At 40.8% G+C, this 25,845-nt stretch overlaps 1 protein-coding gene and 1 long non-coding RNA gene across 3 annotated transcripts in view; one reads left to right on the top strand and one right to left on the bottom strand.

Moving 5' to 3' along the window:
• LOC136156325 (uncharacterized) overlaps positions 1-25,845 on the top strand; it is an 80,805-nt gene that overhangs the window by 21,824 nt on the left and 33,136 nt on the right. Inside the window, exons 2-4 of one of the 2 annotated variants that reach the window (XR_010660934.1) lie at positions 2,877-3,030; positions 15,814-15,964; positions 16,280-16,788. This is a non-coding gene — a long non-coding RNA (uncharacterized lncRNA). Of the gene's footprint in view, positions 1-2,876; positions 3,031-15,813; positions 15,965-16,279; positions 16,789-25,845 lie in introns of those variants that run through there. The other variant, XR_010660933.1, reaches the window with a different exon arrangement.
• ITK (IL2 inducible T cell kinase) overlaps positions 1-25,845 on the bottom strand; it is a 62,875-nt gene that overhangs the window by 11,160 nt on the left and 25,870 nt on the right. The window contains exons 5-10 of the mRNA XM_065918996.1: positions 22,896-22,936; positions 18,846-18,997; positions 14,808-14,873; positions 10,946-11,000; positions 2,202-2,284; positions 108-241 (exon numbers count right to left, since the gene is read on the bottom strand). Coding sequence (XP_065775068.1) covers positions 108-241; positions 2,202-2,284; positions 10,946-11,000; positions 14,808-14,873; positions 18,846-18,997; positions 22,896-22,936 — 531 coding nt within the window. The remainder of the gene's footprint in view (positions 1-107; positions 242-2,201; positions 2,285-10,945; positions 11,001-14,807; positions 14,874-18,845; positions 18,998-22,895; positions 22,937-25,845) is intronic.

Below are 25,845 nucleotides of genomic sequence, written 5' to 3'. Positions count from 1 at the left end.
ATTACTATTTATAGTAATATAGTAATTGTCTGAAATGATGGGTGTTTGTCACTTTTCTCCATGTTCCCCTGCAAGGGCCCCCCTCTGCCCTTGTCCTGAGAACTCACCTCCTCCGTTGTGCTGGTGATAATTGATGAGGAGAGGGATGGAATCAAACACATACTTTTCAGCCACGTAATATCGCTTGGGGTTGTCATTTGTTTCTTTGATGTGATAATGCTTTATACAGGGGTTGTTCTCACTTAAACAAATGAGACATGCAGTCATTACTAAGAAGCAATGTTTGGACACAGAAATATCTACTGGTAGCAGTATCCTAGTAGCTTTGCTCTTTACCTCTCACAAGCATGGCAGATATATTTTAACTTTTATGTCAGTCAGGTTGGCCCTGAGTGGTGTATGAAGGAAGATTCTGAGGGTGTGTCTGGACCCAGTTATGATTGGTCCCATGATGGACTGGTGATGTTTCTCCCCAAACCACAAAATGGGGAAAGGTCTTGTATCCATCCCCCAGGGGATGGCATGTTTGCCTTCTCTGCTGTGTGGATTTAACTAATCATCAGTACATGTTCAGAAAGCATCTCAGCCCCGTTGTACTTATTTGACTTTGCATAGCAGAGTTAACACAGCTGCCTTGACTACCATTCATAAAAGATCTGCTTGCCAGGTTGGTACTTGGTTGGCTTCTGAGAACTTGGATTTCAAAAGGGCTTCCACCATTCTCTAACTGGTAAGGATGTACCTAAATTGTTTACATAAACAATGAGGTTTATGCTCAACATTTACTTTTTTTCTGGGAGTCTCGAATTTTGCTACGTGCCAGGCAGAGGGTACCTACGTGACCAGCCGCCAGTGAAAACTTTGGGTGTGAGTCTCTGGTGAGCTTCCCTGGTGACACCATTTCACCCTGTTATGGCACTTGTTGCTGGAGGAATTGAGCACGTCCTGTGTGGTCCACTAGGAGAGGACTCCTGAAAGCGTGCATTTGGCTCTCTTTGGGTTTTGCCCCACGTGCCTTTCCCTCGTGCTGCTTTTGCTTTGTATGCTTTCACTGTAAAAAGTCTTAACCTTGCACCATATCCTGAGTCCTTGAGCCTTCCTAATGAATCGCCGAATCTGGGGTGGTCTTAGGGACTCCCAACACAGACTTTATTTCTCATTCTTTTTCCATCATCCTTTTGGAGCCCCCGGTCCCCCAGCTATGGCAGAGGCATGGCCCCTTGGTGATGGGCATTACCTTTTTTCTCAACCTTGGACAGACCCTTCCTCTTCACCATCTGGCTACACCTTGCTCTTACTTCAAGTCTTACTGAGGTCCTCCATCCTCCAGCAAGTATTCCCTGAATTGTGTGTGATGCTCAATCATGTCTGACTCTTTGCAACCCCATGGTCTATAGCCAGCAGGCTCCTCTGTCCATAAGATTTCCCAGGCAAGAATATTGGAATGGGTTGCCATTTCCTTCTCCAAAGTGTTTGTTCCCTGAGGACTCCTTAGAAATTACTTTTCTCTTACTGGACTTTGGTCATTGCCACACTGCTTAGTTCTTACTGACTTTCTAGATAGAAAAAAAAATTGTGACCTGGCTAGGCTTCTAGACAGTTTTACAGAGGAGACTGCGGTCTGAGGAGCATAGACCAGCGGTGAGGGTCTTGCAGTCAGCCAGCTGGAACATGAGGGCAGCTTGACCTCTGGTGTTCTATTGCCTCAGAAAGGGCCGTCAGCTCTGTGTGTGGAAGGAGCATAGTAGTACCTGCCTTTGGGGCTTATTATGGTTGGAAATGACCTATAAGGTTCTTGCACATAGTAAGGACTCAATAAATGGGGGGTAGTTTTACCAGCAGAGCCAGAACTAGAATTCATTTTTTCTTGCTTGCAAAGTATCTTTTTGTTTTTCTTTGGATTAGGTTATAAACTTGTATTAAATACAGGACTAGATATTTTATTTCATTAGGGCTCTGGACTCAGGGATGCTTACTGGGGCAAGAACCTGGCATACAGGCCCAGCTCTGTCATTTTCCAGTTAAGTGAGTTCAGTTATGTTGTTAATCTCCTTGGCCTTGGTTTTCTCAGAGGGATCAGGGACAATGCACTGTTTCTAAGGACCCCTCTGCCTCATCCACTGTCTGACATTGCTGTGTGTGGCTTGTTGATCACCCACCTCAGTACCATGCCTCCCCACTTTGCTGACTTAGCACCATACCTTACGATGGCCTTGGTGAAAACAGACACGGTGTATGTCCCTGGAGTCCTGGAATCTCGTACCATAAAGGCTCCTTCTTTGCCCTGGAATAGTTAATAAGAATGAAAAATCAGTGATTAGGGAATCAGGCTTGTGTATCTAGCTCCACTTTCTTGCCCTTGAAAGGAGGAAATACCATAGGCCAGCTTGGCACAAAGTGGCCTCTCAGCAGTAATGGCTACCTTTTCACATATTCATTCAAGAGACGTTTTTTGAGCTCCTACTGTGGGTCCAAGACTATTCTAGTGATGACATAAACAGTAAACAGAGGCAAACAGACGCAAATTCTGCCTTCCTGGGGCTCATTACAGATATTATCTAACCCTGACCACAACATTGCAAATTAGATGTTGTTATCCTCAATTTCCTGATGAAGATGCTGAGTGCTGCAGAGCTGAAGTGATTTTCTCATGACCTACAAATGTAGGGAGCAGACCAGGAGTTTGAACCTTGAATGTGGTGGGTGAGCAAAATCTTTGATCATTCTACTTATCCATGGTGCCTCCATTCAACAAATGTTAGAAGCCACTTGTCCTTTCCCCATAAGGGCACAAAATTTCTGTCAAGGAAGATTCATCAGTTCCTTAATGGGAATATATATTGTAGACCCTTTTTCAAGTGCTGTTTTTGCTGCAGGGCAAAAGGAGAAAGAACATGAAGCTGCTGGTTGTAAGAGGGAAGTGCAGAGAAGAGGGAATTCTCCAAAATATGCCCTCTACCCCACTGACAATGTTGCCAGTGCTGATGAAATAAGTACAAACAAATGGAGACACCAGTTTATTCATTCCCAGTAAGACCTTTAAAAACCTTAACTCTGATTTTGAGTACTTTGTGTCCAATGCTCTGTTCCTATCTTAGCTGTCAATCTGTGCTGGTGACATTTGCAAAACTTATTTCTGTGGTTCACTTAACTTAGACATAGTGAGGGCCATAAGTGAAGGCCAGAGAGGGACAGAAGCCTTGTGAGGCAGGCTTGAGATACATGGAGCAAAGTATGTACAATTTAGAACAACATAAGGCCCTAATCCCAAAGGTGGGTCATCTACCCATAAACATAATACACATAGGTGGTTATACTAATTGTTTGAATCCTAGAATCTCAGGGTTAGAGAAGATCCCAGAAAGGTTTTCTACCCCAGAATTATCCCAACCTCAGTACTATGGACATTTGGGGCCTAGTATTTTTTGGTTGAGGGGACTGTCCTGTGCATTATAGAATGTTTAGCAGCATCCCTGGCCTCTATCAACTGGATGCTAGACATTGTCACATGTTCCCTTGGGGTCAAAGTCACCCTTGGTTGAAAATCACTGATCTGGCCTAACCCCCTGTGCCCCAAACTTTATTGATGATCACAAAATCACGTGAAGAATCTAAAGCACAAAACAAGACAAAGCAAAAAAATGACCACAAGCAGTTGACCACGCTCGCCTTGATACCTACACACTTAGAATCTCCAGGACTGGGACTCTGGGGCCTGAACTTTTAAAAGGCTTATGGACATTCAGATTTTGTCTCTACTGACTCAACCAAATATACATTTCTTACTTATAACCTTCCTGATGGGCAGTCTCTGTCTTTTGAAAGGGCACTCATAGTTGGAAAGCTCATCCTCACGCAGAAATGTAACCTGCTTCCTTTGACTTGGCCCTAAACCTGCAGAGCAGCATGTGTAGGGGACAGCTGGCCCTTACATCATTGTGCATTCTTGCCAAACCTAGAGTTTACCCCATAAGCTCTCTGAGTTTCTCCAAACTCTTCATCTCTCTGCTGGGAGTTTCAAGAGTCTATTTTGAAATTTGAGGGTGGTGGAGGGTAGGGGAGTTGGATGAAAGTGGTCAAAAGGTACAAACTTCTAGTTATAATATAAATTTGGGGAACATCATGTACAATATGGTGACTGTAGTTAACCATACTGCATTGTATATTTGAAAGTTGTTTAAGACCTTAAAAGTTCTCATCACAAGAAAAAAAATGTAGCTATGTGTGGAGATTAATGTTAACTACATTTATCGTACTAATCATTTTGCAGTATATATACATAAATCAAATCATTAAGTTGTACACCTTCAACTTATGTCATTGGTCAATTATATCTCACTAAAACTAGAAAAAGAAAGAAATTTGAAGCTGACACCTGAATCTTCAGGTCTCTGTTTTACTCTTGACCTTCCTTTCTCAAGGTTGTGAGGTAGGGCTGCCCTAGCTATTGCCTAAAAGCAGGGGAAGAATTGATGAAAATATAGAAAGCTACTACATTTCTTTTTATGAGATGTCATAGTATTCGAGGACAGTCCTAGTATTCTGTCTTTGTACACACAGAATTTACTTTAATGATTCTGTACTTCATGAATTTTTTTAAAATGTAAGAAAATGAGTTGTAAATCTTTCTGGACCAATAGAGTAACCTTATACACCTCTTATAGCCTTCCACATTGTCCACAATGTATTGTGTGCATGACCTTGGACATGTTAGGCCAGAGAGAACTAACCAGATTCTTAGTTTCTTTTTCTCAGATATGAATGTAAACTGTTTATCCAGTGCAATAGGAAAGACCCTTCTAACTTGCTTGCAAATCATTCTTTTAAAAAACTTGACTTCCCCCACATTGGGATCAGTAGTGAATTCAATTTCTGAAGTAAAGCTGAGCTATATAACACCAAAAAAAAAAAAAAAAAAAAAATCCCAGATTAGTTCGTTAGAATTTAAAATAGCTTTTGAAGCCTAATTTAGATACCATGAAATGATCCTTGTTTAAGTGTACAATTTAATGCTTTTTATCAAAATCAAAGAGTTATGCGACCATCACCATGATATAACTTTAAAATATTTTAATCTCTCCCAAAAGACACCTCATAATCATTTGCACCCCTGCCACATTAATTTGCCTTCTTTATAGACTTGCCTAGTTTAGAAATTCCATATAAATGAAATTGTATAACATGTGGTCTCTATTGACTGGATTCTTACTCTTAGCATATTGTTTATAAGGTTCATCAACTTGTAACATATATCAATACTTCATTCCTTTTTATGGCTGCATAATATTCTTTTGCATGGATCACACCACATTTTGTTTATCTGTGCATAAGTTGCTGAGCATTTGGGCTGTTTTAACCTTTGATATTGTGAATAGTGAATCTATGTCTGCCTTCTGCTGCTGCTGCTAAGTTGCTTCAGTCGTGTCTGACTCTGTGCAACCCCATAGATGGCAGCCCACCATACTCCTCCATCCCTGGGATTCTCCAGGCCAAGAACACTGGAGCGGGTTGCCATTTCCTTCTCCAATGCATGCATGCATGCTAAGTCGCTTCAGTTGTGTCCGACTCTGTGCAACCCCAGGGACAGCAGCCCACCAGGTCCTCTGTCCACAGGATTCTCCAGGCAAGAATACTGGAGTGGGTTGCCATTTTTTTCTTCAACTCAACATCATGTTTATGATATTCATCCATAAATTACATAGCATCACTTGTCTTCAAAAGTTTTCCCCCTTCACTAAATATTGAAGCTTTTGCTCTTGCCTTTGAAATGTGATGGATTAAATTCAGGGCAGGAAGAAATCAAGCTTTAGCCAAAGCAGACATTATCTACATTTGTAATGTATTCTAAAGGGAAGAAACAAAGACCAAAAAGGCCTGAATTTTATCAGCTATCTGTGAAGAAAGGAGTGGGAATATCTCTTCTATTTAATTAAGAATGTTTTTTTATTATTTTTATTCTTTAAAAGAAACCATTATTATTTTTTATAAATTTGTGATGAGAGAGGGGTTAACTGTTAAGAGTAAACTGATCCATAGATATCAGACAAAAGAGAAGTAAGGTTTGCAGTCAGCTCTGCCAAGGACAGGAGGCTGGTAGAGCTCTTCCTCCATCATAGTTGCTCAGGTGGCATTCAGCACTGGTAACAGGAAACTCTGGTTTGGGGCTGAGGCAGTCCAGGGTGTGGGGAAAAGGAGGCATCCGGCATGTACCTTATCATCTACTTCCTGTAAGGGGCTCAGAGGAAGTTACAACCACCAAGAACAAGGGTTTTTGCTCCTATCACTGCCATGCATGGGGCACTGATCTGTGCAGTGTAGCCAGAGTGGGTTTGGGAGTGGGCTTGTTCCTATGGGATATAGTCGAGGTCTCAGGTCATCTTTTACTATTTTATCTAGAAAATAAAGGTGAAACAATAGGAAAAAGTGTGCCAAGGATGGGAAATGTATAGATAGGAAAATAGACTTTAACTCACATATTCCCTTATTAACTATGTATGTGCATGTGTGTACATGAGTGTGTGTGTATGTGTGTGTGTGTGTGTGTGTGTGTGTGTATGAAGAAGCATCCCTGCTTTAGTCCAGACTGACACTAATTTACTGTCTAGATTTGGTCCAGTTTACTCCCCTGTGGCACAAAGGGGATTGGTCAGATATTCTTTAAAAGGAATTCTAGCTCTAATAATTTATAATTCTGTGAATCACAGATGTTTCCAGATTCAGTGTATGAGCTTCAGTTTTCTCAGTCATTAAATGACTTTCGCAAGATGGTCGAAAGAATTAAAGTGCATAGAAAATTTCCTGGAGTATAATACCAGAACAAGGACTATTAGGACTATCATCAGCCATTATTATCACATGTCATGGTATGCCATCCGTTAGAAGTATTAATGCCATTGTCTGCTTTCTTCTGAGATATGTTGACTGTGTTAGGAATGTCCTTCTTTCTTTCTGTCCATATGGTTTGAAGGGAACCTTACAGAAGATAATCTTGACACACGGGGTAGGTTATTGTGAAAAATACAGGCTGATAACTTATATCTTTGTTATGCTGCGTTACAATCTGAGTGTCTCTGACATATAACTACTCTTCATTCTGGAGGTGGTTCATTTCTTCCCTTAAAAGAATTCTTCTGTGGACTCAATATTGCATCTTTAACTAATAACACCTTAGAATCATGGAAATATCATAAACAATGTCTTAGAAAAGGCTCCTGCCCAAAATTCAGGTCACTCAATATGTGCAACGCTGTAAGATATCAAGTACCTGCTTGCCAGGAATTCACCCTCTACCTAAATGGGTTACACAGAAGAGAGACTGCTGAGGTCCACAGCTGGGTGAAAAGAGAGCTCCTGGAGATGTCAGGACACTGCAGCATAAGAGTTCAAAGGTGGGAAAAACCACATTCCACCGTTCGTGAGAGGGAAAGCATGAGGAAGTTCTTAGAGGAGGTGCTGTCTGAAGAACTGATAATACACACTAAGAGTTGTTTTCTGTGGTTCTGAAATTTGGCTAAGTCCCAGAATCACCTGAGTACCAAGTTCCAAGGTTCTGACTGGTGCAGGATGACATCCTAGAATTTGTATTTTTTAAAAGCTCCACCCAGTGCTCATGACTGGCCAGCTTCTCCCAAAACATAGTTATTAATTTCAAAAACATTTCTTAAGCATTTGCTGTATTCATTCACTCAACAAATATTCAATGAGCAGCCACTATGTCATAGGTAGAGTTCTGAGGTCCTGTGTATAGCAGGAACAAGATAAAGGGTTTATATTCTAATGGTGAAATATGTTTGGGACAGTACCTTGAGAGATTTAGTTAACAAAAATGAAATAAATCCATTTTTGGTCAATAAAAGTAAACCAATCCATCTTTTAAGGGTCCTATAATTGTTAGAAAAGGAGACACTAAATACACCCCTGAAAAAGTTCTGTTGACATTTTAAACATCATACAATACAAGGACCCACTGAAGTTTGCCTGTATATGACCTAAGGAAGCAGAGAGGATATGGCTAAGTAGTTTAGAATATTAATAAAGAAGAAAGTCTCAACTGGTCTAGCAAGCAGAGTATATTTAAATGCCTCCAAAGAACTGCTGTAAAATAGAAATCATCTTTTGCTAATCATTAATGTGAGCTTTTTTAGGTGCCCCGTGGGCATACTTCATTAATCAGTGTGTGATTAAAAATAACAAAAGTGTACTTGTTTAAATTCAGTATAACTCTTATTATAGGTTCTTATTGGTTAATTTAACAATTTATTATATTATCCAACAACATAGGTGCTGAGTAGGCCATATATATATCACAAGGTGACTTGAAAAAATACAGGTTCCCAGAAATTAACCCTGGAGAGTCTGATTCTGTAGGTCTGGGCTGGGGCCTGGGAATCTTTATTTTTGAAAATTCCCTAGTGGTTCTAATGGGTACTCTATTGGGAAGCACAGGGAATAGTTAAGTGCTGAGTTGGGGTGGAACCAAGGGGAAACCAGAGTTTAGTAATGATTCACCTTAATTCCTCTTACTCCATGAAATCTTTCTAATTCCTTCTAGACTCTGCTCAAAATTCCGAGAGTACTGAAAGCCTCCTGCATATGCTCAGTGTATCTTAGATTCTTCTCTCTCTCCTCAGAGTTTTTCTTGTTTCCCGATAGTGTCTATGAGAGTCGTATTGAGGTCAAAGATCCTATCTCAAGTGTCTTTTATGTGCTTAGTTCTGTGCTCAGCAAAATGGTAAGGTGTGTGAGTTTATACTGAGAAATCCTAATAAAGGAAATGGCACAGACATGTCATAATCATGACAGGTGCTAACTGAGACAGCCAACATCATACAGACTGCCTGTTATACACCCGTCACTGGTAAACACACAAACAACTGAACTTGCCCTCTTTGATGTGAATGAGCTGCCCACGGGCACCTTGTCCTCTTTGCCTGCTTACCGGCAACTTAATCAAGGGAGAAGTTCACTGCTTCAAAATATGACTGTGGGCTCGCCTTCTCCCTTCCCAATTTCCTCATATAGAAATTTTACTTTTGCCTTTGATAGGATGAATTTATTATCATTTTCAAGTTTCCCTTGTGCAAAAGTAATAGTACATTAATAATCAACTCTATACCTTTATTCTTTGATGGTATTCATCATCTTTCCACCTTCTCATCACAGCCCTTCATTCTCTGCTTGAAATCTTCCCAGGTCCCTTTCTCTAAGCTCAGCCCTAGTCACTCTCCAAACCAGTAATGGTTGCCTGTTGGGGTGATCAACTGTCCTGGTTTGTCCGGGACTGAGGTTGGTGGTTGGGGTGGTTCTGGGGCCATCAGACTCTCAGTTTTAAAACTGGAACTGTTCCAGGCAAACCAGGATACATTGGTCACTCCAGCTTCATTCCATCCAAGAGAGGTTTGTAGTTTAAGATTCTTAAAGATATGAAATACCTCCAAACTATAACCGGAAAATAGTATGTGGTGAAATGGCAGAATCACAGTTGACATTTCAGCATAGGGAGACTAGTCCCTCCATCAACCCCTGCCTACTGTTTACTGATCTCACTGGTGAGGCTATGTTGAGCCTGGGTTATTAACATGATCTGAATTTAGACTCACTCAAAGATATTTTTCTCTGAACTACTAATGCCTGTACCCTATCCACTAGAGATGATGATTTCATGAGTCTGAGGTGGGACCTTGTCATTGGTATTTCTAAAATGTTTCCCAGGTGATTTTAATGTGCAGACAGGCTTGTGAACCACTGCTCTAAGCAAATAAGCTGATAAATTGATTTCTCTGTAGAAAGCTTTCTCTCAGTACTCCATGCATTTGGTTTCTCTGCAAAAGCCCCCAATGTGCAATTTTCAGGGTTACTCTAAATGTGGTGTGTGGATGGGTGCCAGCTGGCAAACTGTTACTGCTCTACCACCAGACAAAAAAAGAAATTGAGAGGAATCATTTAGAATCTTTTTATAGCGACCTAATACTAATAAAAAATGGGACTTGCATTATTTTTTATGTCTTTGCTTCTTATTTTTGCTTTTTCCCCCTATGAATTCATTTTTCATTGAATTTGCATAAGTCTGTGACAAGTGGAAATTAAGAACCAACCACAGAAAGTAATCCATTACCACAGATACTTTGAGAGGCACAGCTTTAGAGTAACAAATGATCTTCTGATCCAGGTAGAGAGGGGTTCCCTTGCATGCCAGTCAGTTGATGGCAGCTTTCTTGAGTGCTGTTTTGAGAAGGATCCCAAAGCCATGACCTCTGATCAACAGGGTCGGCCACAGGACCAAGACTAGAGAGTGGCAGTATGAGCCTAGGTCGTGTCATCTCTGACTTAGTCCAGTGCCTCCCTTGAACTCATTGAGAAACTGTGATCCAGAAGGAAGAGGAGATGTCCCAAAGTCACACACTGAGTTGGAGCCAGAGCGGGGGCCAAGACTTTCCCCACCACACCATGCCTTCTTTCTTCACTTCCCTCTCTCCCTCAATCCTGACACCCCTAGGTAAGATCAGTCCTGGTCCTCACACTATATGGCTCTGGAGAAGAACAGTTGTTTGAAAAATAAGTTAAAAACAAGTGATGTATTTCCTCTAGTTCCACACACAGCTCAGCCAGGAGGAATCTGAATCACAGCCAGCCCTGACCTAACCAGAGGGGAAGGCAGGGAAGACCAGCCCCAAGCTCTCCAGGGCCAGCCATCATGGCGGCAAAGACCACCCACTGAAGCGGTGGCCACGTTCACGTGTTAATACCAAGACCTTTGATCCTCTCCAGGTTTCTTATACTGATGTATGCTAAGCCTGTAAACCCCCAAAATACTTTTATACTTGTACCAGACATCACTTTAATCCAACACATCATCTCACTACATTAGCACAAACCACAACCTGGCTGAAAAAAAGTAGCACAATTCATTTTATTTGAAGCCACAAGATAGGTTAAAGAGACTTACTGTGTCCAAAAGAAGTTTTTCAGCTTTGTCTCGGCTGATATTCTTATTGTACCACCTGAAAGCAGGAACAAGTCATAGAAAAATGATATTTAAAAAATTTAATTATTTACTTATGAAAGATAATTAATAACAGAGAATTTTTTGTTCTTTTTGTTTCTACCAATACTTTCAAACTCAAAAGCAAAAGTATGAACCATTTCCAGGTAATACAATGTTTAATTGGAAGGGAACAAATGAATCAGAAGTGGTAAAATGTTGATAATTGTTGAAGCTGTGGGGTTTTGAGTACATGGAGTTTCATTATATTTTTCTCTCCACTTTTGTGCATGTTGGAAATTTTCCTTATTAAAATTTTAGAAAACATTTATCTTCTGCTCTATTTTGTAAGTCAATGGATGGTTATAAGTAGAATGATGCTAGGACAGCTATAAAAGTTGAACATTAAAAAAAAAGTTGAACATAAATTTGAAAGTGTAGCAAATATCTTTTAAAAATGATTGTAGCATTTTCTTCTATAAGACTGGTTTCCAAGATCTTCTGCAAAATAATTATATTTTTCCCAGCTGCAGAAAAGTTCCTGTACAAATAACACTGACAGTGTCCCATAAGGCTAGTTAATCTTTGTTAAAAATGCAAATATAGAAAAACCTTAGGTATTGCTACATTCCTTGTGAAATGAGTGCCAAATTTATTTGTTGAATAAACTAAAAATTTTTAATGGATGTATTCTGCTAAAAATAAGGTAAACATTCACATATTTTCTACTTTTACGAAGTTTACTGGCCTGAGATTGAACTTCAAAGTTAGTTTAAAAGGAAAATGTGTCATGGGGTTCATGTAGTAACACAATATTGCTTAATTTTGTGTTTCTGATTTTATCATACAACTGTTTTAATTTCTTAAGATTTCAGGCTAATTTTCTCAGGATAAGTGGCTCATCTCTTCTCTGAAGAAGTTTTAAAATCAAATTTTCTATGATCAACTTGAATAATAGATTAAATATATAAATGGAAAAAAAAGATAACTTCTAGATTTATTGCTACCAAAGAATAGATCTTACCATGAAATAATTCATGTCAGACAGTTTTATGAACCAATGCACTGTGATGGAATGATTTGTACAGTGGGGAAAAGCAAATCTAAGTACACTATGGATTCAATGTCACTTTTATAGTTTGGGTTCATCAACATACATAGCGCTAAAAGCTCTTCAAACATCTCAGAGCATTTGAAACTAGTAGCCCAGCTCTGTGCCTGGCTGGCCAGTAATTTGGGTGTGTGAAACACTACTCAAGCAAGCAACAACAGATAACATGTAACAGATAAATGCAATGTGCTATCATCTTTGGAAGTTTCATGACTGATGACTCTAAGCTAGTATTATACAGGTTTATAAAAGGGCACTAACTGACTTTTTATAAGTTTCCATTAAAATAGCCTCAGTATGAATGTTGGCTTCCTGGGTATGCCCTGATTACTCTCTTTTGCATTGGCCCTTAACTAGGTTGAAATCACATCTCTGACTAGTTCAGTTCAGTTCAGTTCAGCTGCTCAGTTATGTCTGACTCTTTGCGACCCCCTGGACTGCAGCACACCAGGCCCCCCTGCCAATCATCAACTCTCGGAGCTTGCTCAAGCTCATGTCCAACTGAGTCAGAGTGGACTCCATCAAAGTTTGCTGGGGGGAAGCTCCAGCCATATCCTGGTGAGAACTTCAGGACTGCAAAGAATAATTAGCTAATGTAGAGCTCATCTATCATTGTCAAGAAGTGTTATCTGCAGGTTTTGAGACTTGCCCAAGGTCAGTGAGCTCGTCTGGAGTAGCCAGCATTTGAACCCAGGCACTGGGGCTCCGGAACCTATGCTCTTATCACCACCATATAGAGCCTGTAACTATCATGTACCAGGGACTTAAGGAAAAAGCATTAAAGGCTCCCTGTCTCCCCCCAGAAAAGCCTAGTTTGCTATGCTGTATCCCCCAACTTCACAACTTTCAGGAGTTACACCTGCCAGATACAGTTCTTACAATCTGTTAACTCCTAAGGAACATAATCATGGCATTTTGTCATGTGCATGTTCTCACATGGCTCCTTCTTTCCTTATCTATGTTTTAACATAAAAATGAAATATGTATAAGCTTGAAGGAGAAATGAAATGGACCAAAATAATTAATATTCTTTAACTACTCTCACCCCCCGCATCTTCTGAAATAGAGTTCTTCAAACTGCAGTGTGTCCAAACTGGAACATTATTCTAATAGGTACTTCAGTATGTATTTCTAAGAAATAAGATATACACTTATATAACCATAGTACAAGTACCAAAATCATGACATTTAACACTGACACAATGCTGTTATCTAATTTTAGACTTTATTCAGATTTCATCGGTTGTCCCAATAATATGCTTCGTATTACTATTTTTTTTTTTGTTTGCTTTTGTATGGTTCAAGATTGACTCAGGATTACTGGTGCATTTAGTTACTACCTCTCTTCTGTTTCCTTTAATGTGGACCAATTTCTTAGTCTTTCATGTCTTTCATGACATGAACATTTTTGAAGAGCCCAGGCAGTTATTTGCAGACTATGCCTCAGTTGGGATTTGTCTGTTATTTCCTCGTGACTAATTCAGGTTACGCATGTTTGGGTGGGACTATCACAGAAGTGATGCTGTGTCCTTCTTCGTGTATCATGTCAGGAGATGCACGATGTCTGCTTGCCCCCTTATTGATGTGAACTTGGACTGTTTGGTTAAGATGGGGTCTGCCAGGTATCTCCTCTTTTTAATAAGTGATTTGTAAGAAGATACTTTGAAACTATGTAAATATCAAACTTTTACCACCTACTTGTAATGATGATTCTTGCCCAAATCAGTTGATACTTCAAACTATAAAAAGATGATTTTTCACTTTAAAATTCCTTCTGCATTCATTACTTGGCATTTCATGGTGAGAAGGAGTTTTTTTCTTCTTGTCCCTTTATTTATTTAGTTATCAAAGTATTTATTTATGATGGATTCTTGTTTTATTCAGTGATTGTAGTTCATTACTGTCATTATTTATTTTGATACTCAGATTATCCAAATTTTGTCAGAAGAGGCATTTTAAATCTGACTTCTGTGCTCACTCAATGTGTTCACTTTACTTAACAACAACTTCTTTAATTTTTTGGTGTATCAAAATGTTCCAATTTCGTCTTTGTTCTTTCCTTGCCCTATCTCAGAGTCTCCAAGCCATTTCTCCAGGATGTCCTAGTTGTTTTTAGTGGGAAGTGTTATTTAAAAACCAGAATCTGAGCATGCACATTGCTACTCTAGTATTATTGCTTCTGGGCCTTCTAGCAACTGAGCTGGGAAATATATGCTCATGGTAAGTATGTTGTTCTCTACACTTGGATTTTATTAAACATTGAATAATTCCACTAAAACTGTTTGTCAACTCTCCTTTTAAATAACAGTTTGAAATAAACAACACAAACTAAGCAGATGTTTAATGCCTATCTGTTTGTCTGCTATCTTGGTATTGGAAGTATTGCGTTAAACCATATTTTAAATCAGTCTGTATTAGATCTACTGTTCATAGTGTAAGATCAAGATTCCTGGAATTCCCAGGAGAAACTTTTCCTTTGACTACAATGTGTGCAGGCATCTGAAAACATTACTTTGGTAAAAGGGAAGATGAGAATACATATCCTTCTCCTTCTATTTAAAGTGGTCCCTAGCCGTTTATTTAGGGTCCTGAGTATGGAAGCAAGTCAAAAAGAGAAAATGCCTGGTATCTTAATAATTAGCCAATGATTCACCCCTAATCTAAGAAGATCAATTAGCACCAATTTTTTGAAAAAAAAAAAAAAAAAAATCTTACTCATAGGTTTCCAGGTTATTTGGAGACTTTTCCACCAGATAACTGCTTGGAACGTATCCTTCATGCCTGTTTAAAGGGAAATTAGTGTTTATATTAATATAAAGCTAATTTTTACATCTCCATTTCATAGATATAATCAACTAGATGTCATTTAAAGATGAAGTCTTGTTTAGCATTCAGGATAAGCATTTTAAAATTTTCAAATAAAAAATTCCTAAAAATAACAACCTGCTATCTGCTAAAGGCTATATAGATCTTATTACTAAAATTTGAGCCATAATAAATAAGAAATAGTTACTTTACTTTATTAGCTCTGCTTGCTAGTCTCTTCATTGTGAAATTTCCTCTATTGGAAAAAATATCAATGTTCAGTCTTTATTTTCTAATAGGAAACATCTGTGTGTGTGTGTATGTGTGTGTGTGTGTTATAATCAGTATTTTTCCACTTTAGTGCTAGCATTTTATAGTTAAGAAACCAAATTAATTAAAATATAAAGAATTACTTTCCAACCACAGGTCCAAAACATACTGCCAGTCAACCATGTAAACTTTAAATTCAAGGCCTCCCTACTGTTTTTTGTTATTTGTGCTCCTTCAAACATAAATGATAAAACATGAGAAAAATGAAATAAAACTATGCTGGATTTGGGGTTAGGAGTTTCTTTTGAGCAGGAATAAATTGTGTATAAACAAAGACATATGGATCAAGAGACTGGTAAGAACATCAAAATACTTTACACTTGTGTTAGTACTTTTCAAAACACTCTCACATTCACTGTCACATTTAATACTACAAGGTGAAAGCAGGGTCTCCTCCACTTTCAAGGCCTCTAATTCTGTACCTGTAAAATGAAGGACCTAAACTGGATCACACATAAAATCCCTCCTTCTGTGCCTTCTGTGAAAAGATGTCTCATAACTTCTTGCTCTTTACTCCATCAAGTGTTTGAATTTTTTTCAATCTAGTGATTTATGTTTAATGGGAAATGTGTAATCTATTTCACAGAATTGTTTTGAGGAGTGAAGAAATGAAGAATGGTGATGCCAAATACAGGATATCTTATATCTTATACCCATGGCTAGTCAGTCATGGTATTATGCTTTCTTTGGAGAACTGAACATCCAGCCTCAGAATCCTTCTTAAGTCAGCACCCGAGGTAGTCAATTCCAACTAATAGGAGTCCATTTGTTCTCAAATATGCTGTCTTTTATGTCTTTCTTTTGGATTTCCTTTTAATTATGTCTGTTTTTGCCACACCATATGTTTACAATTATATTACTAGGTCAAATACTATTTTGCTTTCATATAAAATGACAGTTTTAATATACCAACCAAAACTGGATTATCTACAAAATGATGATAATTCTCGTGTGTGGATATAGAATTTATAAAGCCCTTTCACTTTCTTTATCTCAATGATTTTCTCAACACTCTGAGATGAAAAGCTGATATTACCATCTGCATTTTACAGGTAAGAAAATAGATTCACAGAAGTTAAGTGACTTTTCCAAAGGCCCTGTATAACAAAAGCAGCTGATATTCAAGTCCGAGTCTTCTGTCTCCACATCTTGTGTACTTTCCGCTGTACCACACGATTACAAAGCACATGAGGGAAATTCCCATCCACCCTGATTGGCCTGTGGGGTGTCTTCTGTGATGCCTTTTGAAGTACAGAGCTGAGCCTTTCCACGGGCCATTGAACAAAGGGTAAACTGTCATTTGGGGAAGTGAAACCTAGGAGAAGGAATTTCCTGGCACATAAGTTGTACTAAAGAAATGTCAGTTGGTTGAAGGGATGAATTTCTTAGTAAGTTCCTCTGGTGTTTGTGGAGCCAGGCAGTCTTGAATCTGTTTCTGAAATGAGCCTCCCCATAATAGGCAAAGAGAAGGTGATGTGACTGATCTTGTTTGTTTCCCCGTGTTAACTAGAGAGGGAGGTTCCAGGTGAGGGAGCTTTTGGGTCTGTTCTCAGCAAGCAAGTGACCCTGCTTCTGAGACCACAGGTTTTGATCTAACCCCCCTTTACTTCCCTTGCAATGGAATTGATAAGACTACTTAAAGAGAAGGTGCCTTGAAAATGTAAGTTATGATATATGTAAAAAGTAAAGTCTTTACCCTAAAAATGTTTGTGTACCTTTTTTTTCTGCTCATCAGATTGCCGCCCCCACCCCTGGCCTTTTAAAGTTTAATGATACCCAATGTTGGGCTTTGCTGGTGGTTTAGATGGAAAAGAATCTGCCTGCAGTGCGGGAGACCCAGGTTTGATCCCTGGGTCCAGAAGATCCCCTGGAGAAGGCAATGGTTACCCACTCCTGTATTCTTGCCTTGGAGAATTCTATGGACAGAGGAGCCTGGTGGGCTACAGTCCATGGGGTCACAAAGAGTTGGACACGATTGAGCGACTAACACTTTCACTGCAGTGTTGGCACTCCAATACTCTGTTGGTGGGGAATGTAAAATTTGGCAAGCTTTTTGAGGGACTTACCTTTTAAAATTAAGATGTCACATAGTCTGACTCACCAGTTCCATAGTTAGAAATGTGAGTTATGTATTTTTCCCCAAAGAAAAAATATGTTTTCAAAAGTATGTGTATTTCAAAAGATTTCTAAGTTACATGAGCATGGGCAATGCAAGATCTTCATTGCAGCCTTGTTTCAAACAACAAAGAAAGCAACCTGGAAACTAAATATCCCACTATAAAATATTGTTTAAATATTTATAGTACAAGCATACATTCTAAAACTATACATTTACTTAAAAAATAAGGTAGATTTGTATGCACTGATATGAAAATATCTTTAAGATATATCATTAAAAGTTAAAAGCAAGGTGAAGATCAGAATGAATCACCTTAGTGCAAATGAAAAATAGGATGCATTTCTATATGTATAACTCTTTTGCCTAGGATGCACAAGTAACTTAACAAAGAATACTTTTAGAACTGATGTGCAGACAAATGGAGGGTGGCTTATTTTTAACTGTTATTTAAACAGTTAAACAGTTAACTTATTTAAGCTATTGTTAGTTTTTGTAATATAAAACATCAACATTGGCTATCCGGATACTGCAATAATGGAGTGTTTTCATTTTCTTTTAAAAAATATGTTAAAATTAATAATAATCTCATACTTTGAAAATGTTTAAACCCTTAATATATAAAGATGGTAATTGTAGCATTAATATTTTCAGAATATTAGAAACAGTCTAAGCACCCAAGAAGGAAATTTGCTAAATTATTGTACATTTTTATGTTGAATTTATGCAGTTATTGAAATCATCTCCTGGAGATGATTCTGGAGAATATCCTGCGACATAGGTAAATATCTCTGATCTTTAAAGGAGAAAATATAGCCTTATAAAGCAGTGTAAATCTGATAACTTTAAACTAACCACTAGTATGAAACTCATCTATATCACAGAGCATTCTAAAGGTCAGTAACAGTAATTTTCTTATAGCTCAGTTCAGATAAAGGGTCATAAGATTTTTTTTCATTCGAAAGTCCCATTGAGGGTAAATTGTATTTGTATGATTTTATTTTCTCCATGAATCACATGGATGGCTAGTTCACAGGCTCTTGGATTCACTAAATCTTTAGTATTTTTTCCCTGATGCTTCTTAATGTAACCACCAATCTGCACCATCTGTACATGCCCTTTGTTTCCACCAACAATAAGACCCTCACAATGGGATATACACCTTCAGCCTCATTTAAGCACTCAAAAACAATGGTGCTTTGTGGGACAAGTTGCTGTTCTCCCAAACTGTGGATATCAGTGGTAAAACCCAGAAGATTTTTAGATGAGTTTGGAGGTTGGGACCTGGCTTGATAAGGTCCAGGGAGTAAGTATGGTGAGTGACTGCCTCCCAGGCTCTTCTGAGAAGGGGAAGACACTTTTCAGCATCTTCTTCCTTCCTCCTCCTTCTGCCTCTGCCCTCCCCTCCTAACTCAGTGCCGTGGTCTCTCTGGGAGAGGCAGGACAGTCTTTGTTCCCACCGCCCCTGGAAAGCTGCGACAGCAGCCGCCCAGGCGCCTCACCCGTTCCTGTCCTGAACCCTCCACCAGTGAATCTCAGAGCTGTCGAGCAGGTAGTACTCCTCATTGCGCTGTAGCATGAGTTCCTGTGAATCATTCGTTTGGTAGTCATACAGGGCAATGACCACGGTTTCTTCAAGTTCCCGAAGTGACCGCTGGAGGAGGGAGACAACAAAATCAAGCAAAGATGTGAGAAAGGAGGTAGCCTGTGGAAAGCAAGGTCAGCAAGTCCCTGGGCTGTAACTTGCTCTTGGACCTATGCCAGTTCAGACACCGGTTCCTCAAATCCACTGGAGGTACTCGCTGAGGCCATTTGCCTTCCTCTGGTTGGCTTTCTTATTGTCAGGCTCGTGATATGGAATAGGACACAAAGACACGCATTACCTGGAATTCACCGCCTCTCCCATTCCAAGTGGTAAACTCTGACTCTCAGTGAATTCCAGGCAGCTATGCCTGTCACAGATATCTTGTTTCTCTACTTAAGCCATGTCATAATTCACAGCTTCTCTGTTAGAAGCATCACATTCTTGGCAAAGCTGATGAAGTCAACACTACATCATTTAGTTCATGCTTTCCTATTTTTATTTTTGGGTTTGTCCAGATCTATAGAATCATGGACTGTTGGAGCTGAAATGCCTCTGAGAGATCATTTAGTTCACTCTTTTGTTTAGAATAAGGAAACTGAGGCCCAGATGGGGCAAGTTTAGCAATTGAATTATTCTTATGCTTTCTCTACTACATCCCATAGGATCTCTTGTTCCTCTGATGGGCTCTCTTGCTTGTATCACTGTTTTTCAGTATCTTTCTTAGGATGAGATATTGAAGACTGAAGAGGTCCTCATGTAAGGAGTCACAAGTGTTCAGGGTGGGCACACCTGCTACAGGCTAGCAGGCTTTGTGAGACAGCAAATGTGGGAAGAGATTGGATCAGGGGCTAGAGTGAGATTCAGTGATGGGAAATCAGAAGTTCTCTGAGTGCACTTAAGTATTTGGTGGCATACAAATATTGGAGATTAAAAAATAAAATATTGTCACACTGATACAGTTTGAATTTGAAGCCTCGATTATTTGTGGAGCTTGTGAGATGGTATATTGAGTACTACAGAACAGAGTTGTTGGACTTGAGGCTGTCACGCTAAGAGCTAATCGAGGAAGGAATTGTGTTCAAGGGCAGGAGGATAAAGGAAAAATATAGTAAGGTATTCATCTCATTATAGATCCAACTGATTGATTGATTATTATTAAGACAAAGATCAGAGTGGATTTCTCAAACCATGTGAAACCTTTCCATAGGGAGTGTTTTGGACATCTATGGGGGTGTTTTGAATGTCACAAAGATTGAGGTGGGCTACTAGCATTGAATGGGAGAGGGTCAAGGATGCAAAACACCCTGCAGCATCCCACATCCTATACAACTTTTGAATGTCCTGTTAGATATTCCAGAGAAGGCCTCCACCTTACATGAAGTGCTTGCTTTCCTAGGAGGTAGCCACCCTTTATGTGGAGGGCGGATTACACTTTGTTTAGTTCAGAACTTGACCAAGAGTTGTTTGTTCTTTTGGAAAGTGTATCACAGATGGTAATACTGTCTTTGAGTCACTGATACTACATTCCTGGAACAGTTGCATTTGAGCTGCCAAATTTAACAGGATTCAAATACAGGTGCGTTTTATTATTCGGTCCAGTATAGTCATGCCCAATATTTATATAAAGAAACATGTATGGATTTGTATAAGTTATTTTATTTTCCTTTTTAAACATTATGGTTAGAACATTTATTGGTTCTTTTAGAAAGTATGTGTTTACATAAGTGGTATTACCTGTTTAATTTCTTTTTGTTATAATAAAGGGGCTTTATAAAATATTTGTCAGAAAAAGGGAGTACTGGGGCTGATAGGATTGAGAACCATGAGATTCCACTGAGAAAACGAAGGGATGGCATTTGGAGAAACTGAGACTCTGGGCTCCAGAAGGGCTATATGGAAGCCCAGGAGATGAGATGAGTCATGGGATGGGGGAATAGTCCTGTCTCCTGGCCACTCTACTGCTGGTCTCAGAATGGCCCTGATTTCTGAGAGCTCCTGACCCCAGTAGGGGAGAGCTCCACCCAGCTGAGACTGGGCCCTCCCAGGTGGGAGTGGCAGGGGTAGTGTGCCTTAACAAGGAAGCCACAGATGTGTGTCTGGGTGGCCCCTCAGGAAGTCCTTCTGGGTTGATGGGGACAGGCCGCGAAGAAGGGCTGAGTTCTTGTGTACGTGGGAGGACCAAGAGTGAAACATAACCTCATCTGCATCCACAGACTAGAGAGGCCTGGAGTTCTCAATTACTCTGATCATGAATGGTTTCTATCCTGACCAATAATAGCCACCCTCCACCTTCTGGAGAACTGTCCCCAGTCCATAGACTCTCTCACACTAAGCATCAGGCCTGTTGCTCAGATCAGATTAAAAGTATAGCCTCTATAGATGCCAACTCAAGATGCCATCACTTAGTCTAGAACAGAACATGAAGGTGATGGGAGAAGTGATTTCAAGTAATTCAAGATTGCTGTAGATTTAGATGTATAATCGAAACTGCAACCATGATTCCAACAGTCCTGCGGTTGGTGTCCTAAAGCTGTTCCTTCAAGAAGTCTGAGAAGCCAAGTGGTGGTGTCCAAAGGGAGGTGGATATGCCCTTTTTTCTGACTTTTACCTTCACTAATAGTGAAAAACCAGATAGAAGCAAGCCAGTCTAAGGTGCAGAGGTATGGGTTTAGGTGGAACTGTTGGAACCACCTGCAAGCCAGGGCAGTGGGATTCCAAACCATATTTTCAAGGGTGATGGTGAAATGGTCTTTAGAAGATGAATGAAGTAAAATGGAAAAGAGCCCATTTTCTGCTGCAATTTAAATACACTTCTTTCTTGTTGAGTGAGAGAGGGCTGACAACAAATCTAAAAGTCAGCCCAGTTTTGAGCGATGTAGAACTTCTCTTATGGGGAAGCTGCCAGTGTTTGAAATGTCACCATATTGGCTGGAAAAAAAAGTAGGGTTCATCCTTCAGGAAGAAGCATGAGGGAGCAGAATCAGTATGTTCTGGATTAAAGACCAGTTACTCAAACGTGGATATTGGCATTGGTATTACCATAAAGTGAGGGCTAAGATTGCTTTTTCTCCTGTTTTTTGGTTTGTTTTATTTTGTCTTTTCAACTAAATAGCTTCCCGAGAATTGACTTGATATCACTTAAGTCTTGCAAGTTGGTATATTAGACCAGTGTTTCTCAAACTCCAGCATGCCTTAGAATCATCTTGAGGTTTATTAAAGTGCAGATTACTGGTCCCTTTCCCTAAAGTTTTGCGTGTCAGAGGTCTTAGGGTGTGGTGAGCTTGGGCAGCGGGGGAAGGGGTTCTGAGAATTTGCATTTCTAACCAGTTCCCCAGTGATGCTGATGCTGCTGGTCCAGGGACCAGACTTTTGGGAACGACCACTCAAGTTAAAGACCACCACAGCAGGAACCCTCTAGCCTACTATCTTGACTACCAAGTTACCGAATGGCCTTCAGATAACCTCTCGTGGGACTTGCTTTTCCAAACTTTCACATGAGAATAAAATTATAACCCTCTGAAGTGGCCAGAACAGATAGTGAGTTTTGAAATGACTAGTAAAAGCATGGACCTGCTTTGAAGAATTTGAAGTGTTCTCAGGTGTATGCTTCCAAAATGCTTGTCTGTCAAAGGGTGGAGTAAATACACCAGTTTATGTGGCTGTGAGTTGTTATTAGGCCCCAACCTAGTCAAGGTACTTGGATGCACAGTATGATACTGAGAAGTGTTTGTTGAGTGAAGGCAGTGGAGTGAAGATTTTGGCAGTTGAGTGGTCATTTTACCTGGACCCACCCAGGAGACAAGCTGGGCCCAAGAAACCCATAGTGTTGAGTTCAGCTGCATCACAACGAGGTCAGGGTTGAGAAACCTGAGCAGATGGGAAACCCAAGCAGGATGACACCAGGGCAGCAGCTTGAGGTGCCCTGGGCCCCCACCTCCCCAAGCCCAGACCTTGTGCTTTCACTCACCCTGTTGTCTTCAGGAGTAGGAGGAAGAGGCTTCTTTGAAGCTGAAACAAGAAAAACAGAAAAAGAAAATGAGCATGAAACCGAATGTGCCCAGCTGGAGATGAACGGCTGGGGGCTTTTCAGAGAAAAGGGGCCCCAAAGAGAACAGCAGGAGAAAGGATGAGACACAGGGCCTGGGTTTTCTCTCTTTCAGCCTGCATGTTCCTGATCTCATTTTCCAGGAGATACCAGAGACTTCCAGAAGCCCCTCTTCCGGTACCCCAGGAAAAGCCTAGATCAGAGGGGTTCCCCGGGTCTCAGTGTGTGTCCTTTCCCAGAGGCACGGAGCCTCCACAAAGGCACCCCCACCTGATTTGGAATTGGTGACTCAGGGGGACCGTGACTCACTGGCTTCCTGATGCCCCTGTGGGCTTGGAGAGAGGGTGGATGAGGCGAGAGGTTGTCGTGCTGCTTTGTGAGAGGGCTGTTATCTTAAGGCTCCGAGTATTTGCTCTCGCCGACTCCTCCAGGCAACACCGCAACACCTCTCTCTGTTTATGTCTTTGTGTCTCCATGTCTCAATGTCTTTCTTTGCAGTCTCTTCCTTCTTTCCTCCTTTCTCCTTTCTCTCCCTTCCCCTCTCTCTTTCCTTTCATCTCTTCATCTGTGTTTCTCAGGATTTCTCCTTTAAGGCAGATGTCCCCAGGTTTTTTGGCACCAGAGATTCGTTTCGTGGGAGACATTTTTTCCACAAACCCAGGGAGTGGGGTGGAGGAAGGGGTGGCTTCCAGATGATTCAAGTACATTATATTTATTGTGCATTGTATTTCTACTATTATTGCATCAGCTCCACCTCAGATCATCAGGCATTAGATCTCAGAGGTTAGGAACCCCTGGTTTAAGGCACTAAAAAGGCCCAGTGTGGAATCAGTGGACTGAAGCTGTGTGTCTGTGTGGTATGGGGAGGCAGTGTCTAGGCTTCTGCTCAGTTCAAAGACTTCTTGAACAGTTAGAGATAAGCAGAGGGTGGGTGGCATCCACAGGTGGTGAGCACCGTATCTCTGCAGGGGGTTGACTTGGAACTGAGCAGCCATGTCTGGGATGTGGTGAGAAGAGATCATACATTGACTCTGGAGCCCAGACCCTGTGCTGACACCTTAATCAAGGGCTGCTGCTGCTGCTAAGTCGATTCAATCGTGTCCGACTCTGTGCAACCGCATAAACGGCAGCCCACCAGGCTCCCTGTCCCTGGGATTCTCCAGGCAAGAACACGAGTGGGTTGCTATTTCCTTCTCCAATTCATGAAAGTGAAAAGTGAAAGTGAAGTCTCTCAGTCATATCCAACCCTTAGCGACGCCATGGACTGCAGCCTACCAGGCTCCTCCGTCCATGGGATTCACCAGGCAAGAGTACTGGAGTGGGTTGCCATTGCCTTCTCCATAATCAAGGGCAGGCTGGGATATTAGGTGTGCAATTCACTTAGAAAAAGGAAACATACATACATAATGGGAAGCATGTTTCCATTACAGCACTCAACTTGGTGCCAAGAGCCAGTTACCTTAACCCCAACTCCACCATATACAAGCTGGGTGGTCTTGAGCCCTTTCTAGCCCTGAGTATTCTGTGCCTGATCTCTTCTTCCTCTGGCCTTGCTCTTACCTTTCTTCCTCCCCCTCTGTGTGAAGTTTGTGTGCGGTGAAACTTGTACGTGGGGTTAGTTCTGGCTGCATAAGTGGGTGCTGCTGTTGGTTGAATATTTGCTAAGTCACTTCAGTCATGTCCTACTCTGTTGAGACCCCATGGACTATAGCCCGCCAGGCTCCTCTGTCCATGGGATTCTCCGGGCAAGAATACTGGACTGAGTAGCCATTCCCTCCTCCAGGGGCTTTTCCTGACCCAGCAATCAAACCTGCATCTCCTGCATCTCTTTCATTGCAGGCAGATTCTTTACCCACTGAGCCACCCGGGAAGCCTGTGGGTTGATTTAACAGAGCCCATTTTAAATTCAGCGACCTCTGTTACCTCCCAGGCAGACACACACGAACTCTCTCAGCTTCAGATTCTTCTGTCCACAAAGGGAATGACTAGCAGACACAGTTTCCATTTACAGAGCCAGCTAAGTGCCAGCAATGGTGCTAGGAGCTTCCCCAACCCCACTGACTCTCCCAGCAGCCCCAGAAAGTAACCCCTTACTATCATCATTCCCATTTTACAGATGAGAAAGCTGGCCAAGAGACTCAGAAAGTTAACTGACAAATATGAAACCACAGAGCAAGGATACTGAGGCGCTGGAACTCACACCAGCTGTGGTTTTTTTTTTTTTTAATCCCAAAGCCCTGTCCTCTTAGACCCTCATTGTATTTGTGCCCAACACTGGGAATTCTACAAGCCTTGCTTCTTGAAAACTGCCCTCGAGTCAGTCAAAACTATGGTGCATGAGGTTTTTAAACCAAACCAGAAGAAGGGAGAATAAGAACAGACTCAGATGAGGAGATGGCAGTAGGTCCATCAGCAGAGGGACTGTGTATTGGTTAGGCACTGGCTTCATTTGAGGAGGAGCTTAGCATGACCAACCCTGACCCGGTGAGTCATTCAGATGTTCTGCACACCTCTAACATGTGTATACCACCCAGTGGAGGGGAATACTGTGTCCCTAGGAATAGCCACTACACGCATGGAGAAAACTGCAAAATGGAAACAGAGTCAAAGGATTTCAGAATTGGAAAGGAGTTTAGAGAATATTTCATCTTAAGACCCCTAAAATTTCTCCTTCCATTTTAGTGATGAGGACACCATGGTCCTTGTTAGCCAAGTGACCCATCCAAGGGCCTACAGCAAGGTTCCAGCAAGAATTTGGAGACAACTTTGACTTTGGAAAGAGCTTTCACTCACTGGCAAGCCCATGCCATCCTGACCTTGGGGTTGATTCCACCCACATAAAACCTATTTCTTTTTCATTAGATATGGGCTT

Source organism: Muntiacus reevesi, chromosome 1 (assembly GCF_963930625.1).
Source record: "Muntiacus reevesi chromosome 1, mMunRee1.1, whole genome shotgun sequence".
Classification (NCBI taxonomy): Eukaryota; Metazoa; Chordata; class Mammalia; order Artiodactyla; family Cervidae; genus Muntiacus; species Muntiacus reevesi.
The sequence above is the reverse complement of the archived record's forward strand: the minus strand, read 5'-3'. Positions and strand labels throughout refer to the sequence as shown.